General features: G+C 47.4%; 1 protein-coding gene across 6 annotated transcripts in view; it reads right to left on the bottom strand.

Annotated features, from left to right (window-relative positions):
• Positions 1 to 2,017: 2,017 nt before the first annotated feature.
• The window catches only part of LOC125633563 (endogenous retrovirus group K member 11 Pol protein), a 56,520-nt gene continuing 42,678 nt past the window's right edge, over positions 2,018 to 15,859 (bottom strand). For 2 of the 6 annotated variants that reach the window (XM_075127139.1, XM_048843007.2), the window contains exons 4-6: positions 6,687 to 6,739; positions 4,720 to 4,786; positions 2,018 to 3,947 (exon numbers count right to left, since the gene is read on the bottom strand). In XM_075127139.1, coding sequence (XP_074983240.1) covers positions 2,532 to 3,899 — 1,368 coding nt within the window. In that variant the 5' untranslated portion in view covers positions 3,900 to 3,947; positions 4,720 to 4,786; positions 6,687 to 6,739 and the 3' untranslated portion in view covers positions 2,018 to 2,531. The other 4 variants (XR_012667770.1, XR_012667771.1, XM_075127138.1 and 1 more) reach the window with 4 other exon arrangements.

The following is a 15,859-nucleotide window of genomic DNA, read 5'->3' as shown; positions in this document are numbered from 1 at the left end:
AAGTATCTTATCTCCTCATTGGTCATTTTGGTCAGCGAGGTTACCTTTAGCTTCTTAACCCTTTACAGGTGAGAGGAGCTTTCCCCTGGCCAGGAGGGATTTCAAAGGGGTTTACCCTTCCCTTTATATTTATGACAGGGGCCACTGGACAACTGGGGTGCTAAAGGAGCACTCAAGGAAGACAAGGCCATTGTAGAAAAGCTAAATGAATTGTTTGCATCGGTCTTCACTGCAGAGGATGTGAGGGAGATTCCCACATCTGAGCAATTCTTCTGAGGTGACAAATCTGAGGAACTGTCCCAGATTGCGGTATCAATACAAGAGGTATTGGAACAAATTGATAAATTAAACACTAATAAGTCACCAGAACCAAGTGGTATTCACCCAAGAGTGCTGAAGGAACTTAAATATGAAACTACTAACTATGGTATGTAATCTATTGCTTAAATCAGCCACTGTACCAAGTGACTGGGGGATAGCTAATGTAACACAACATTTTTTAAAAGGCTCCAGAGGCAGTCCTGGCAATTACAGGCTGGTAAAGCTAACCAGTACCAGGCAAAATGATTGAAACTATAGTAAAGAACAGAATTATCAGACACATAGATAAACAAGATATGTTGGGGATGAGTCAACCTGGCTTTTATAAAATGCCTCACCAATCTTATTAGAATTCTTTGGGGGTATCAAGTAACATGTGGACAAGGGTGATCCAGTGGAAATAGCATAATTGGACTCTCAGAAAACCCTTGGCAAAGTCCCTCACCTCTTAAGCAAAGTAAGCAGTCATAAAATAAGAGGGTAGGTCCTCTCATGGATCAGAAACTGGTTAAAAGATAGGAAACAAAGGGTAGGAATAAATGATCCATTTTCACGTGGAGGGCAGTAACTAGCAGGTTCCCCAAGGATCTGTACTGGGACCAGTGCTGTTTAACATATTCATAAATGACCTGGAAAAAGGGATAAACAGTGACGTGGCAAAGTTTGCAGAGGATACAAAATTACTCAAGATAATTAAGTCCAAAGCAGACTGCGTAGAGTTACCAAGGGATCTTACAAAACTGGGTGACTAGGCAACAAAATGTCAGATGATATTCAATGTTGATAAGTGCAAAGTGATGAATATTGGCAAATATAATCCCAATTATACATATAAAATGATAGGGTCTAAGTTAGCTGTTACCACTCAAGAAAGAGATCTTGGAGTCATCGTGGATAGTTCTCTGAAAACATCTGCTCAATGTACAGTGGCAGTCAAAAACACTAACAGCATATTAGAAAACATTACAAAAAGGATAGATAATAAGACTGTAAATATCATAATACCACTAAATCAACTCATGATACGCCCACAAATTGAATACTGAGTACAGTTTTGGTTGTCACATCTCAAAAAAGCTATATTATAATTGTAAAAAGTACTGTGAAGGCCACAAAAATATGTATGGATATGGAACAGATTCCATATGAGAAGAGATTAAAAAGACTGGACTTGTTCATCTTAGAAAAGAGACATCTAAGGAGGGGAGGAGGAGATATGATAGAGGTCTATAAAATCATAAATGGCATGGAGAAAGTGAATAAGGTGGTGTTATTTACCCCTTCACATAACACAAGCCCAGGGGTCACCTGATTAAATGTATAGGCAGCAGGTTTAAAACAAACATCAGGAAGTACTTCTTCACATAATTCCCAGGCAGTCTGTGGAACTCATTGCCAGGGGATGTTGTGAAGGCCAAAATTATAACTGGGTTAAAAAAAGAATTAGATAAGTTCCAACCATCAATGGTTATTAGCCCAGATGGCCAGGGTTGCAAACCCTAAGTCTCTAACTGCCAGAAGCTGGGACTGGGCAACAGGGGATGGATCACTTGATAATTGTCCTGTTCTATTCATTCCTTCTGATGCATCTGGCACCGGCCACTGTCAGAAGACAGGATACTATACTGGGCTAGATGGACCATTGGTCTGACGCTGTATGGTTATTGTGGCGGTTCAATACAAGACAGGACACGGCTTTAGGCAAGCAAGCAGGCTGGTCTGCTGACGGGATCGCCCCTGTCAGCTTTTCCACCTCTCTTTTATTTCTCTCCCCCCTGCGCATTACATACTCCGACCGCAAAAGGCATCAACAAAGGAAAAAATATGACTTTGATTAATATTCTTATTTACCAGCCTCTATCTACTACAATCTTTGTTCTCAGGCCTTGAGCCCAGGCCAAGGAAGCTTCCCATGGTTGATGTCCTTTAATTGACTTCCCAATGGTCCATGTTCCCATGGTCCATGTCCTTGGACAGAGCAATGTGTGCATTGCTCCTACACAACAGTCAGGGTGTGCCCTGACTGTTATCAGGTGCATGAATGCTACATGAACCCTTCATCCCCCCTTTTTTTGTTATTTGTGCTCGGCCATCTCATGGTAGCCATCAATTTGCTTTTGCAAGCGATTTAACTCCCGGACAGACAAGGACATAACTCGGGGAGCCTGCCAGGGCGGGTCTCTACAAAGCCTTAGCAAGGAGGGAATACATTATATACAGCAGCAGCAAAATATCAGCCCAACAATCACAAACACAGCATAACCGAAAAGTTGTCGCAGCCATCCTAGAGAGGGCAGCCAACCTGTAAGCCAATTCCAAAAGCCCTCAAACCCCAGATCTTGGCGTATGTGTGCCATAAGATTGGCCAATTCGGCCAGTCTAGTTTCTATGGAGCGACTATTATCAGTTAAATTAAAACAACACATATGCCGAAACGTGGAACAGCCTAGATGGTGTTTCAAGAGCAAAAAATCAATGGCTGCTCTGTTATCCAAAATTGCATCCCTTAATTCGTGTTGCTCTGTGTTAAGTAGGGCAATTGCCTGGAATGTTGTATTAATTGCCTTTGCCGCAAAACACGCCAGGTTATTTAAAGTTCTGGCTGTATAAGTGGCAAGCCCAGGGACTCCAACAATAGAGGCCGCTAAGGCGGTATACTCAGCGCGACTGAAAAGATTGACATCTGCAACACAGTCTTCTGAAAGGGGTACACCTCTTTTACTGCGCTTTTGGCTGGCAAAAGGCAGAATGAGTGTCATTCTACTGAGGCAGCAAAGGGTGCCATTGCTTAAATTTGCGGGAATATAACTAAAGGTGCGTGAGCCGCAGGTAAAAAACCACCCTGATGGTAGGATGATATGGCCATAATTGTACGAAACATTCACAGCATGGGAACAATTTAAAAGGGGTTGAGAAATTTGCCGACAGCCCAAGGGCACCTTTGTACTAGTGCAGTTAACCACACGTGCACAGGTGACATTATTGGCCCCGGCCGGGTACAGTGTGTGGAGGGATACGGCCGTGTGAGGCAAAGTATAGTTGGCCGGGCCCCAATTAGCCATGCCAGAGTACTGGGAAGAGAGATTCGCGTAAGCAGTGAGCATTGTCTCATTCCCTATTTCCTCAGGGTGATGACATACTGGAATAAGGCATGTACCTAACAATTCTCCGGCTGCTACAGAATCAGATAAACAAAAATGGGTAACATTTGCTATTGAAGCCAATCTTTCCCATAGGTTATATGTCATTCGGGCCCATAACGGAGAAAGCGCTCCCGAGCCAACCCCTACAGGAAATAGCAGGCACAAAAGGCATACAATCAATACAGAATTAGCAGTAATTTGGGTGAGAATTGCCACAAACAAAGTCTCAGGAGTCTCTGGCTGTTGGTTTGCTGCCAGTCGTCGTTGAGCCGCGGCGACCAATGCTTTTTCTGCTCCCCATGTCACGGGCTGGCTTGGGACGCTACGCCTCTTCCGTTTCCGTCCCGTCGTTGTCGACCCGGGAGGCACCGCGCTCTCCTCCAGGGTCAGCTGAAACTCCGGTATGGGATTCGACAGTCCCTGGTGCCACGCCATGCTGTTTCAGTGCCGGTCACACACACCGGGCCGGAACCCACAACGGTCCTGCAGGGAGAGACACAGCAGCATATCCCCGACCCCAAGTGATTAGAGGTACTGGGCCCAGCCATTGCAGATCAGGCAGCTGACGGTAATAGACACGCGGTCTTTCCAGTACCTCGGATTTATGAAAATGCCGATCCGCAGGGGTCTGCTGATCTGCGTTCAGCGTTAAATTATTCAAAGTGAACAAAAGGATATGCAATTGCTGCTGAATGTCTCCTAAGGTTCGGAGATGCAGCTCCCCTTGTTTTAATTGTTTATCAAGCAAGGTTTTCAACGTGCGATTTGCACGTTCAACAATAGCTTGGCCCGTGGAATTATATGGGATCCCGTGTTTTAGACGGACGTCCCATCGGGCACAAAAAGTGGAGAGGGCTGTGGAGCAATAGGCTGGGGCATTATCTGTTTTTATCTGGCTCAGGCGACCCATAACAGCAAAACAGGCTAGCAGATGGTGAATAAATTTAGGAGTGGCTTCTCCATGCTGTGGGGTCGCCCAGAGGAATCCCGAATAGGTATCAATGGAAACATGTAAAAACGAATAGGGGCGGAATTGTGGCACGTGAGTGACATCCATTTGCCACAGCTGATTCGCTGCGGTACCTCTGGGGTTAACGGCATAAGAAAAGGTAGGGGCAGCAGCGGCACAGTGGGGGCAGGAACGAACAATAGAATGTGCATGATCAGCAGGAATATGAAACTGGCGGGCTAAAACAGAGGCAGACTGATGAAAAAAGGCATGGCTTTCAATGGGGTCAGAAAAAAGGGAATTTACCTCACCACGTAACGCACGATCGGCGCGTGCATTGCCTTCAGTGAGTAGCCCAGGCAGAGGGGTATGACTGCGAATATGAGCAACAAAATAAGGGAAATTACGAGTGGTGATGAGATACTGTAAAGACAAAAACAGGCGAAGGAGGTCTGCATCGACCTGAGGGGTAATGAGGGCTAGGGGTAAATGATCAGTTACCTGATAAACATAATGGGTGTCCACAATCAAATTAAAGGGACAATCAGCAAAAAGTTGAAAGGCCAAAACAACAGCAGCCAGTTCTGAGCGCTGCACAGAACGCTGAGGCAGCGTAAAACGAGAATGCCAACGAGGGGGGTCACCTAATTGATAGGTGACCACACCTCGACGTGGAGAGCCATCAGTAAAAAGAGTGACAGCTGAAACAGTGGGTTGAGAGAGGCTAAGACGATGTACGATTAGGGGCACCTGTTGGGTAATTACCAATCGGGGATCTTTTGGGGGATTATAAGAGATCTCTCCCACATAATCACAAAGAGCAACCTGCCAGGCCAAGGAGGCGTGGCACAAGGAATCAAATTCACTACGGGACAAGGGGAACACAATGACAACTAAATCGGTGCCCGTGAGTTGCACTGCACGGTGGCGGGCTTTACGAACAAGATCGGACAGGGCATCTAAATAAGGATAAATGTTCCGAGGAGGAGTGGATGACAAATATATCCACTCTATGATAGAGATGGCTGTGTCCGTACGAGGTACAAACAGATCCGCAGTAGGCGTATGAGGGGTGGCAAGGAGAACCAACCGCAGGGGACGGACCTCAGTGAGTCTATCCACAAACTGCTGACTCAACACTGCATTGATCTGTTGAATGCAGGCAATGTGCTCCTCAGTGATGGCAATAACTGCGCCTGGTGCCCGAGCTCCACGTAGGAGCTCGAACAACGGCTGCAGCATTGAAGTGGGGAGACGGAAGTAGGGTCGAATCCAATTTAAATGACCCAAAATCTGTTGTAATTTAACGAGGGTTAGGGGTTGAGGTAGAACCAATTCTGGGCGAACAGGGGCGGCATAGGTTTGTAAAACCTTATGCCCGAAGTAGTGGTAGGGATAAGAGCGTTGGATTTTTTCTGGTGCCACTAATAGGCCATTTTGGCCGAGAGTCTGGGACAAGGATTCAAGCTGTTCTGCCGTGACCTGAGGACCACTAAGCAAAATGTCATCCATATAATGGTAGACCTTTAGTGTGGGGTATCGGGCACGAAAAGGGGCGAAGGCCCGATACACAAAGAGCTGACACAAGGTCGGACTATTTTGCATTCCCTGGGGCAAAACCTTCCACTGATACCTATGAGAGGGTTGCTGATTATTATATTGTGGCACCATAAACGCGAATTTTTCGCGATCTTGTGGGCAAAGGGGGATGGTGAAAAAACAATCCTTCAAATCTACCATACAAAGCTGATCGGTTTGAGGAATTAAATTTGGGTTCGGCAAGCCAAATTGTAAGGGGCCCATGGGTTGTATGCATTTATTTATTTCTCTTAAATCATGTAACAGCTGCCATGCACCAGATTTTTTCTTAATAACGAACACCGGGGTGTTCCAAGGACTAGTGGAATGTTCCAAGCGCTGTGCATGCAAATGTTGTTGCACAAGCGAATGAAGCGCTTTCAGCTTCTCTGAAGGGAGGGGCCACTGGTCAATCCATACGGGCTCTAAGGATTGCCATACCAATGGTAATGCGGAGGGCAAGGTGGGTGCGGGAGGGTTTTGGGCCATTATATATTAATATCGAGGGTGGTGTCCAGCTTTGTAAGTAAGTCACGGCCCCAAATATTGAGGTGGACAGGGAGCACAAAAGGGCGGATCGTAGCAAGGGCACAGCCTCCTGGTTTAGAGACCGTGACCCAAGACAAACTTTGGCGTCCGGGTTTACTACCCCCGATCCCCCACAACTCTTTAGAAGGAACTGTTGGCCAACTGACCGGCCACTCCGGATTGCGAATCACTGTAACGTCAGCTCCAGTGTCCACCAGCCCTGTAAAAGGAACATCATTTAAGAGAAGTGTTAACTGAGGTTTCGAGGGGCGGACCAACATTGTTAGAGCAACAAATGGAGAGGACGTGTTGTGAGATGGCGACTGAGCCAGCGTCGATCCAAAGCCGCCTCCGCCCCGGGCTCGATCCTCTGCAGCTGGCACCTGATAGGGGACTAAAATCAATTGCGCAATTGACCGTCCACGCGGGAGCGACTGTGGAAGATGGGTCCATACCTGAACCTTAATAACGCCGGTGTAGTCGGCGTCAATGACCCCTGGGATGACAAAAAAACCCTGTTTCCCAGCGTGTGAGTGAGGGAGAACCAGACCCACAAATCCAGCAGGGAGAGGTCCCGTCACCTGGGAAGGTATGGCGCAAACCTCCCCCGGCAACCGAAAGTCAGCGTCCTCCTGCATAATCAAATCAAGCCCTGCACTTCCGGCAGTCGCCGCCTTCATGGAGTCTATGGGTTTTAAAGCAGAGGAACAGTTGTCTGAGTGGGAAACACCCCCGTTTGGCCCTGGGTTCGGGGGGGACCCGCCGTGCGGTTTCCCGACCCACTATGGCACTGATTAGCCCAGTGATAGCCCTTCCGACACTTGGGGCACTTCTTTGAGGGGCGAGCGGGCGCCGCCGAGGAGTGGCACTCCCGCTGAAAGTGACCCTCCTTACCACAGCGGTAACAACGCTTCCCCTCCTTCCCGCTTTTCCGCAGGGCGGCGGCCATAACCCCAGCTTTATGTGCTTGGGTTTATGTGCTTTATGTGCTTGGGTTCCGATGTTTTGGCACGCCCGCAGCATGTCCGACAGCTCTAGAATCCCAGAGGCTTGTGCCGCCTGGAGGGCACGGCGGCAATCCTCGTTCGCATTTTCAACTGCCATTTTTAACAGGATCTCCTGAGCTGCTGCAGGGCTATCCACCTGTCGGAGGATAGCCTCCTGCAATCTGTTGGTAAAATCCATAAAGGACTCTGATGCACCCTGACGGATACTGGCAAAGCTTTTGGTAGGCTTGCCTGAATCCAGGACCTTCCGGAAAGCATGCTGGGCGCAGTTGGAAATAATGGGGAAGACGGCCGGAGGGAGTTGAGACTGCAGCTGGACAGTAGCAAACTGGCCCTCCCCTGCTAACTGCTCATAAGTGACACCTTGTGCTCTATATACCTGGGCTTGGCGTTCCGCCATCTGCTGATACTCACTAAGCCAAATAACATACTGACTGGGCGTCAGCATCATGTGCAACAGCGCCTTCCAATCTTCAGGGACCAGAGAGTACCCAGAACCTAGCCCTTCAATGAGACCACGCACATACGTGCTAGTCAGGCCGAACTCGCGAATCGCTTTCTTTACCTCTCTGATCACCGAGTAGGGCAAACTGACCCAGTTTGCAACCGGGTTGCCCTGGCCATCATCCTGCCAGGTCACCGGACAGACTGAGACCAGCTCAGCCAGCTCCTCTGCTGTAAGATCTGAGCGAGTCTTCGCTGCGTGAACCATTTGTTGCACCAGCGAAAGCCCCTGAGCAGATGCAGACGACCCTCCGGGGGGCCCCGGAGCATGGGGCCCCACAGGGGGAGAGTGATCACACACCGGCTCCGGTGGGGAAGGCCAGGGAGGTAGTGGTAATAGAGGCACTGGGGGCGAAGCAGGGGGAGGGATGGTTGCAGGAGGGGACGGGGGTGGCGAGATCGGCAGCCCCTCTGTTGGTGCGGGAGAGGGCCTTTCCGAGGCGACACACTGTGTCGCATCGCTAGGAGGGGGGATGGCTGCAGGAGCGGACGGGAGTGGCGAGAGCATCAGCCCCGCGAGGGAGGGCCTGTCCGAAGCGACACGCTGTATCGCGTCGCGGCAGAGGTGCCAGGCATGTAAAGCCTGCACGGGCGCCCGAGGCTCCTTGTGCAATGTCTGGCCCAACCGTTCCCAGTCCGCTAGCTTAAGGGTTCCAGCTTCAGGGTACCACGGGCACTGGGCACTCACCTCCTGTAGCAGGAGAGTGAGTTCTCGAGTGGGGCAGTCATGCTGAGCCTTACGCAGCAAATACTGTAGCTCACTGCGGTGTTGCACTTGCAAAGCAGAGAGGGAGCTTCCCATACTTACCACAATGAAAAATACTCACTGGGATCTGCAAAGCAGATGAGTGATGCGTCTGAAACCCTTGCCAGGCAAGGTGAGTGCTGAGGGAATAAGTGGTCAGTATCTGTGTCAGTGATTGGGATGTGAGCAGTCAGGCATAATGGTTAGATCACAAGTCATGTCAGGCATAGTGGTTCGATCAGGAGTCAGTAGCCAGGAATAGGAGCATAGAGTCAGAGCCAGAGCCAGAGCCAGAGTCAGAAGCCAGGCACCAGAGCCAAGGGTAACAGCTGGAGTCAAAAGTCAAGAATCAGCACCAAACGTCACAGCCGGGTTATATGGAGTTAGGGAAGGCAGGAGCAGGGCTGGGTCCAAGGCTGGGAACAAGCAGGCACGGGAGCTACCACAGCCATAGGCAAATACTTTGAACAGCCACTGAACTCCTGCTGCTGGGCTTAAGAGCCAGTCTGCTGACTCTTCCAGCTAATCAGGTGGCATAGCCAATCAGGCAGCCTACTACACACCAGTTGCACACTTGTGAGGTTGCCAAAGACTGGCTCTGCTGCATGCCCTGATTCCTGCCAATCTGGCCCATGGGGCTCAATACTGTCACCCTTACTCATGAAGAGTAGTACCTTCTATTGATTCATGGGATACTCATGGGGTAACATAGCTACTCATTGTGAATAAGGGTGGCAAAATCAGGCCCTTAACTTTTGTGTGCCTCAGTCACCCCATCTATAAAATGAGGCTAACAAAACACCTTTGCAAATTGCTTTGCAAATTGCTCAGACTTAAGGTACTATGTGGTCTGGTTTGTAAGTATATTATACCTTCACTGAGTAGACTCTTATCCTTTGAACATCCTCGTTGATTTCAGCTGAAAGAAAGTGGGACTCCATATAGAGTAAGGTTCTATTTAAATGTGCAAAAATTAGACCAAAGAGATTAAGTGACTTGCTCAAGGTCACACAGAGTCAATGGCAGAGCTGGGACTAGAAGCAGGAGTCCCTTGATCTGAGCACTAGATGCTCTCCTTCCCTTTGAAGTTCATTTTTTGTTGGATTAATTTTCTTTTTCTTGACTGTGGAGTGAAGTCATACTGCTGAAGTTTCTTCAGTGTACAAATCCCGCCTAAGAAGTTGTAGCCTATTTACAATATGCTTTTCACCAAAATAATGGAACTTTGCAACACAAATGACAATAGCATTAAGAGACACAGAAAGAAATGCCTTGGTTGGGATTTACAACTATCCTAAATTGTTATATACAAGTCAGTTTCAGAATAAACATGTCAACTTTTATCTATTAATAACTGTTGACTATTAAAAGGTGTCACAGCTGCTGGTAGCTTGCATGTTGCAAACATGCTTCCTCCTTTCACTGAGAAACTGTTCTAGATAAGAACATGTGGCAGATTATTCTGTTTCTTCTGTTCCTTCATCCTTTCTATTATTGATCTCAGCCTGTAGCCTTCATCTCTTTATAGCATTTCACAAGATCCTCTATGTGATGCAGAATTTCCACTTTACATGGAATAAACTACCCCATGACAATCCTCGAGGGACAAAATTCTCATCAGTTGACAACACTTAAACGTGAGACGCAGAATGGAGAAAACTAATACAGCTTCTGTCTTATTTTCACAGCTGGATTCTTATGATTTTTTGGCCTCAGTGTGTTAGACATTAACAGGCCTGATTTTTGTTTCAGAGTTTAAGCTTCACTTTGCTTTTTATTCCCACTGCCTGATGACTACCATCTTTCATCACACTATGAAAGTTTACCAGTCACAAATCTCCATAATATGGAACCTTTACAATGCTTTGATTTACATTAATCTGGTCTACCAACAAATGGACTCACCTGTTTTATTCTGACAAACCTGATTTATGTTGACTTTTGCACTGCATTTTCTTTATTGGGTTTCTGCCTTTGTGTCAGTTGGATGATGCTCTTTTGTGCGCTCTCTTTTCTTCTTTTTTTTGCAGGGAGGTATTTTGGAGGGTATTTTTAAATTGGTGCCTACTCCTGCCCCACTGATGTTAATGGAAGATTTGCCATTAACTTCACTAAGAACAGGATGAAATCCTTTATTATTTTTCTAAAATACTAATGGCTTAATTCTGCTCCCATTTACACTGGTGTAAATCAGAAATAACTCTACTGAACTAATTTATTGGAATTACACAGTGTAAAACTGGTGCATTAGAGAAAATCAGTGCCTAATTATTCTAAAACATTTTTGGGGTAAACACAGGTGCTAAGTGGAGAGAATAGGATTAGCACTCTACGCATAAACCACGTTCACAATCCCAGCATGCAACATTGGTCACACCCACCTTGTCAGGCACTCTTACGTTTATTAGAGATATACCAAGTCTTGCAAACTGAACTTATGTAAGTAGTCCTATAGAAGTCTAAGATGAGCAGGATTTGGCCCATGGCATATTATGAAAACAAACAGCTGAACGCAGCACACATTAATTTCATACATGAAGTGGTGAGTGGAGAATGTATATACCCGAAAGTATAAAAAATAAAGTTTTTTAAAGAATCAAATAAATGTAACAAATGAGTATTTTTATGGTAAAGAATTCTACTGTTTTAAACATTACAACAGGATATGTAGAAGATAAAACATTATATGGAGGGGGAAAAATACAGGTTTTAATGTTTTCATTTGTTAAAAATTGGTGCAACTAATATTCATTGTCCACTGCTTGTAAATATAAAATAAAACATTTGCATTTTTTTAGCTTCTCCATATACAGTCTTCCCTTCCTGTTTCCCACTATAGATATCACTGAGCCTCTAAACACTTTCCTGTGCCCTGTTGTCTGGCCCTGCTCCATGCCCATAGTCCCCTCCCTTGCACAGTTCATATCCCATCTCACCAGCCCTTCCCATATGCACATTGATAAAAGACCCAAGCTAGCTTGATTCTGCTGAACATTTCACTCAGAAGTCATGTGGCATCAGCGGTTGGTTAGTGTGAGTAAGGCCTGCAATACTGTGTACTGTCTGCTTCTCTTCCCCTCCATGGGCATTTGTACACCCCCACCCACATCACCAGATGCCTTTCCTGGAATGGCTTATAATGGGTTAGTGCCTTGTTTTTTCTGCACATTAGTTCATCCTCTATCCATCTCATTGCTAAATTAACTGGGTCTCAGTAAAGTGACCTGGAGTAGAGTCCCAACAGACACACTTTTTCCCTCCTCAGTTGTGCAATTGTGGAAAAGTAGAATTATTCATTGGCATCTTTTATATCAGAAGAGAACTTGGTCTGTCAAGTAGCTGTCACAGAATTGCTGCTGCAGTTAGTATCTATTGTGCCTGGAGACAGCTGGCAAAGCCTATTTTGCTATGTGCCCCTCTCTCCAAATTTCACTTTGGTCTGTACCCTTCAATAACAGTAGCTCAGCATTTTATCATCATAATTGAAATGTCCTCTGTTGACTATCTGACTCCTTTCTCTTTTTCCTGTGTCTCTTCGCCACATAGCCATTTATCTGTCTAGTTCTTAAATAAAAATCTAGGCATTCTTTACTTGAGGGCACTTGATACAGGTGAGTGATTAGTTGCTAGGTGCTCTTTCATAACACGTTGCTGCCAGTTAGCAAAAGTATCAAATCCCTTCTCTTCTAGCCTATTGCTGACTGGATTTAATCCAACCGGTGATGAAGATGTTTAGTTTCTACCAAGAGCCAGCATCTTCTCAATTAATGTTATCATTCCTGCACTATCCTTATGCCGGAAACTCCCTCCTTATGCTGTGCCCCAAAGATCTTCCTTAAAATGCACTTCTGCAAAGCCTATCAGATTGAATCCACTTCAGAACTGAAAGTTATGTTACATATATTAAAAAGACATTTACATCAGCAGGCTCATACTGGGCTGTTAGACAACGGGGCATTTGCTTGGAGGGCCTGTCTCAGGAATGTACTACAGAACTGGTGCACAGCCCTTCTACGTAAGGGCAACAGAAAGTTGCACCTCTGCTGATACAGCACAGATAATGTCCCAACTCTTCTCTCCTGTTAATGGTGAAACCAAAACCAACTGGGGTCCTCCTTCCCACCTCCCTGCCAACTGTGGATGGCAACAAGCCTTGAGCAATTCTACCTCCCTCCCCCCCTTCTGCTGCTGTAGCCGAGGGGCCGGACATGCCGGCCACTTCTGGGAGCAGTACAGAGCCAGGGCAAGCAGGGAGCCTGCCTTAGCCCCACTGCACTGCCAGCTGGGAGCAGCCTGAGGTAAGTGCCACCCGGCTGAAGCCTGCACCCTAACCCCCTCCCAGACTCCGTCCCCCAAACTCTCTAGTCCATCCCTGAGCCCCCTGGTGTACCCAAACTCCCTCCCGGAGCCTGCACCCCCTCCTGCACCCTAATCCCTCTGCCCCAGGTCAGAACCCCTTCCCAAACCCTCTCTCTCAGCGCTCACACCCTGCACCCACTCCCACATCCCAACCCCCTACCTCAGCCCCCCCTGGCACACCAAACCTTTCATCCCGAGCCCCCCGCCCAGAGCCCGCAACCCCGCTGGAGCCATCACCCCCTCCTGGACCCCTGCCCCAGCCCTGAGCCCGCTCCCGTGCACCAAACCCCTTGGCCCCAGCCAGAAGTCCCCTCCCGCACCCTGAATCCCTCATTTCTGGCCTCACCCCAGAGCCCACACACCCCCAACCGCCTGCCCCAGCCTAGTGAAAGTGAGTGGGGGTGGACAAGAGCAAGCAACAGCGGGAGAGGGGCAGGAGTGAGTGGGGGATGGGACCTCAGAGAAGGGGTGGGATAGAGGCAGGGCAGGGGCGGGGCAATTAGAAAGTTGGCAACCCTCAGTGGATGAGGCACAAATACCACAAACGTGCATGGGTGCCTGATACCAGTGTAGAAAAGAGTGAGGCAAAGAACTGGCAGGGACCCTTTAGAATTAAGACAGGTAAGGGAGGGAGTTCACAGAAGCCTCTGTTCCCAATAGCATGGTGCACACACTTTCCTAGAGCTGGGTGACTGACTAGTGAAGTACAGAAAAACCTGCAGCTTGTGCTCTGTCATGGCAGAGGGATGCTAATGTTGATGGTAGCAGAAGAAAAGCAGTTCTTCCAAGAACCTTGTGAGCGCTGTTGGAGGAACAGTTCATAGGCACTTTTCAGGCACAGCCAACAAAGACTATGAACAAGTTTTCAATCAATGATTTATTGAGAAGCAACTTCGATAAAAAGGGCTGTAGTGCACTTCAGAGGGAGAGGAAAGACTGCTGTTCTCTCAAGTTAGAATAAAGTTCTACCTACATGCAATTGGATAGTGAACAGGGCACATTTCTGCTTGGCTGATAAAGACGGCCCAAGGTACATTTGTGGGAAAAAGAGCCGTTAGCTGTGGCTAATGAAGAAGTGAGGGTGTTGTGGTCAGGTAAGGTCCTTGCCTCAGGCACCTAGAAGAGAAGGTTAAACTTCTTCCCACACGGCGTAGAGATGGTATAGGGCTTAAATTCACTAGACCAGTGGTACCCAAACTTTTTCTGGGGTGCCCCCCTGACCTATAATGGAATCTGTCTGCTCCCACCCCCTACCCCGGGAGCTGCGGCCAGGAGCAGGGGCCATGAGTGGAGCTGCGTCCGGGACTGTGTTTGGGAGCCAGGACTGGGATCTGTAGCCAGGGCTGGGGCCACGGTTGTGAGCCAGGGTTGGCGCTGGGGCCAGGAGTGAGTCTGTGGCTGGGAGCGAAGCCAGGGCTGGGAGCCAAAGCTGTGACTGGGGCTGTGGCTGGGGCCAGGAGCAGAGCCGAGTAAGGGCTGGGATGGAGGCCGGGCTGCAGCTGGGTTGGGGCCGAAGCGGAGCTGGGGACAGAATGGGGCTGGGTGGTGCTTCCTCCCCACCCCACATGGGAGCTGGCCCGGGCCCTGCCATGCCCCCCTGAATGTTCCTCTGCGCCCCCTGTTGAGAAGGGAAATATTTGTATTTTCCCGGCCACAAGGAAAGTCTAGGCCTGCTTCTTGGCCATTACAAAGAAAAAAATCTCTGGGGGGGTTTCTTCCTACATAAAGAGGGATTTAGACCCGCTTATTTAGGACTCTGCAGAGGTAGGACCTAAACTGCCTGCCAGGGAAGGAGTATTTGAAGATATGTTCACCAGTCTAAGAGAAAGGGACTTTTTCTGTTTTTGGACACGTGTTCTTGTTTCCCTTTACTGGGTTGGTGACCCCTTATTCCTAGGGACATAGCAGAGACCCACTTACAATTTGTTTGTATTTGGATGGGAAGGTGGGAAGTTTTGGCTTAGCGCCTTGAGTAAAATCCTTCTGCAGTGTCGTCAGTAGTCTGGGTCCCGCTCCCGGGGGAAAAGGGGTGTGCACCAGAAACGATAGTCATAACTCACAGGACTAAGAAAATATTATCAGAAAGAATATTACACCTCAGGACAAGATGTCATGCTACCATTTTAGGTGACTGTTTCTTTATGCATTTTAGATTTTGAGAGATGGAGATTTTCCAGTTTGCTAAATTTTCAGGAAAATAACAAGCCTTGTAAAGGTTTCAGAGCAGAGATTTTAAAACCAAAGCACATAAGTGTAACAAATACTATTTTATTAGGTTGACCCCACCTTTTATCTATAACACCACCTATGTTGCTCATCATAAAACTGCTTCAAAGAAAAGAAAGAACAGTTCATAAATCAGAAACCTTAGAGAACCTAAAACATGTATAAAAAGAGGTTGTAATTCTGAGGGTAAGTGTGCCATCTAGTGTTTGAAACTGTTCATTAAGAGGGGGAAAAAACCTTAAAATACTAATTTTACAAAAATGACTAATGAAGTACTGATCATCCTGTGTCTGTTAGGCATGTTATTGTTTGACTGATGATATTAGTCACTAATGTTAGACATAGGACTAAATTTAGCCATCATTTCCACTATCCTAAACCAGTATCGAAAGCTCCCAACAATGGAAAGTCAGGGGAAGTTTATCTCTCCACAAAACTGTCAGTGGAGGAAGGGGAATGCTCTGCAAAAGACGAGCACTGGCCAACAGGCTCTTAGGCT

This window comes from Caretta caretta, chromosome 3 (genome assembly GCF_965140235.1).
Source record: "Caretta caretta isolate rCarCar2 chromosome 3, rCarCar1.hap1, whole genome shotgun sequence".
NCBI classification, from domain to species: domain Eukaryota; kingdom Metazoa; phylum Chordata; order Testudines; family Cheloniidae; genus Caretta; species Caretta caretta.
Note: the sequence above shows the minus strand (reverse complement) of the source record. Positions and strands in the feature narration are given on the sequence as shown.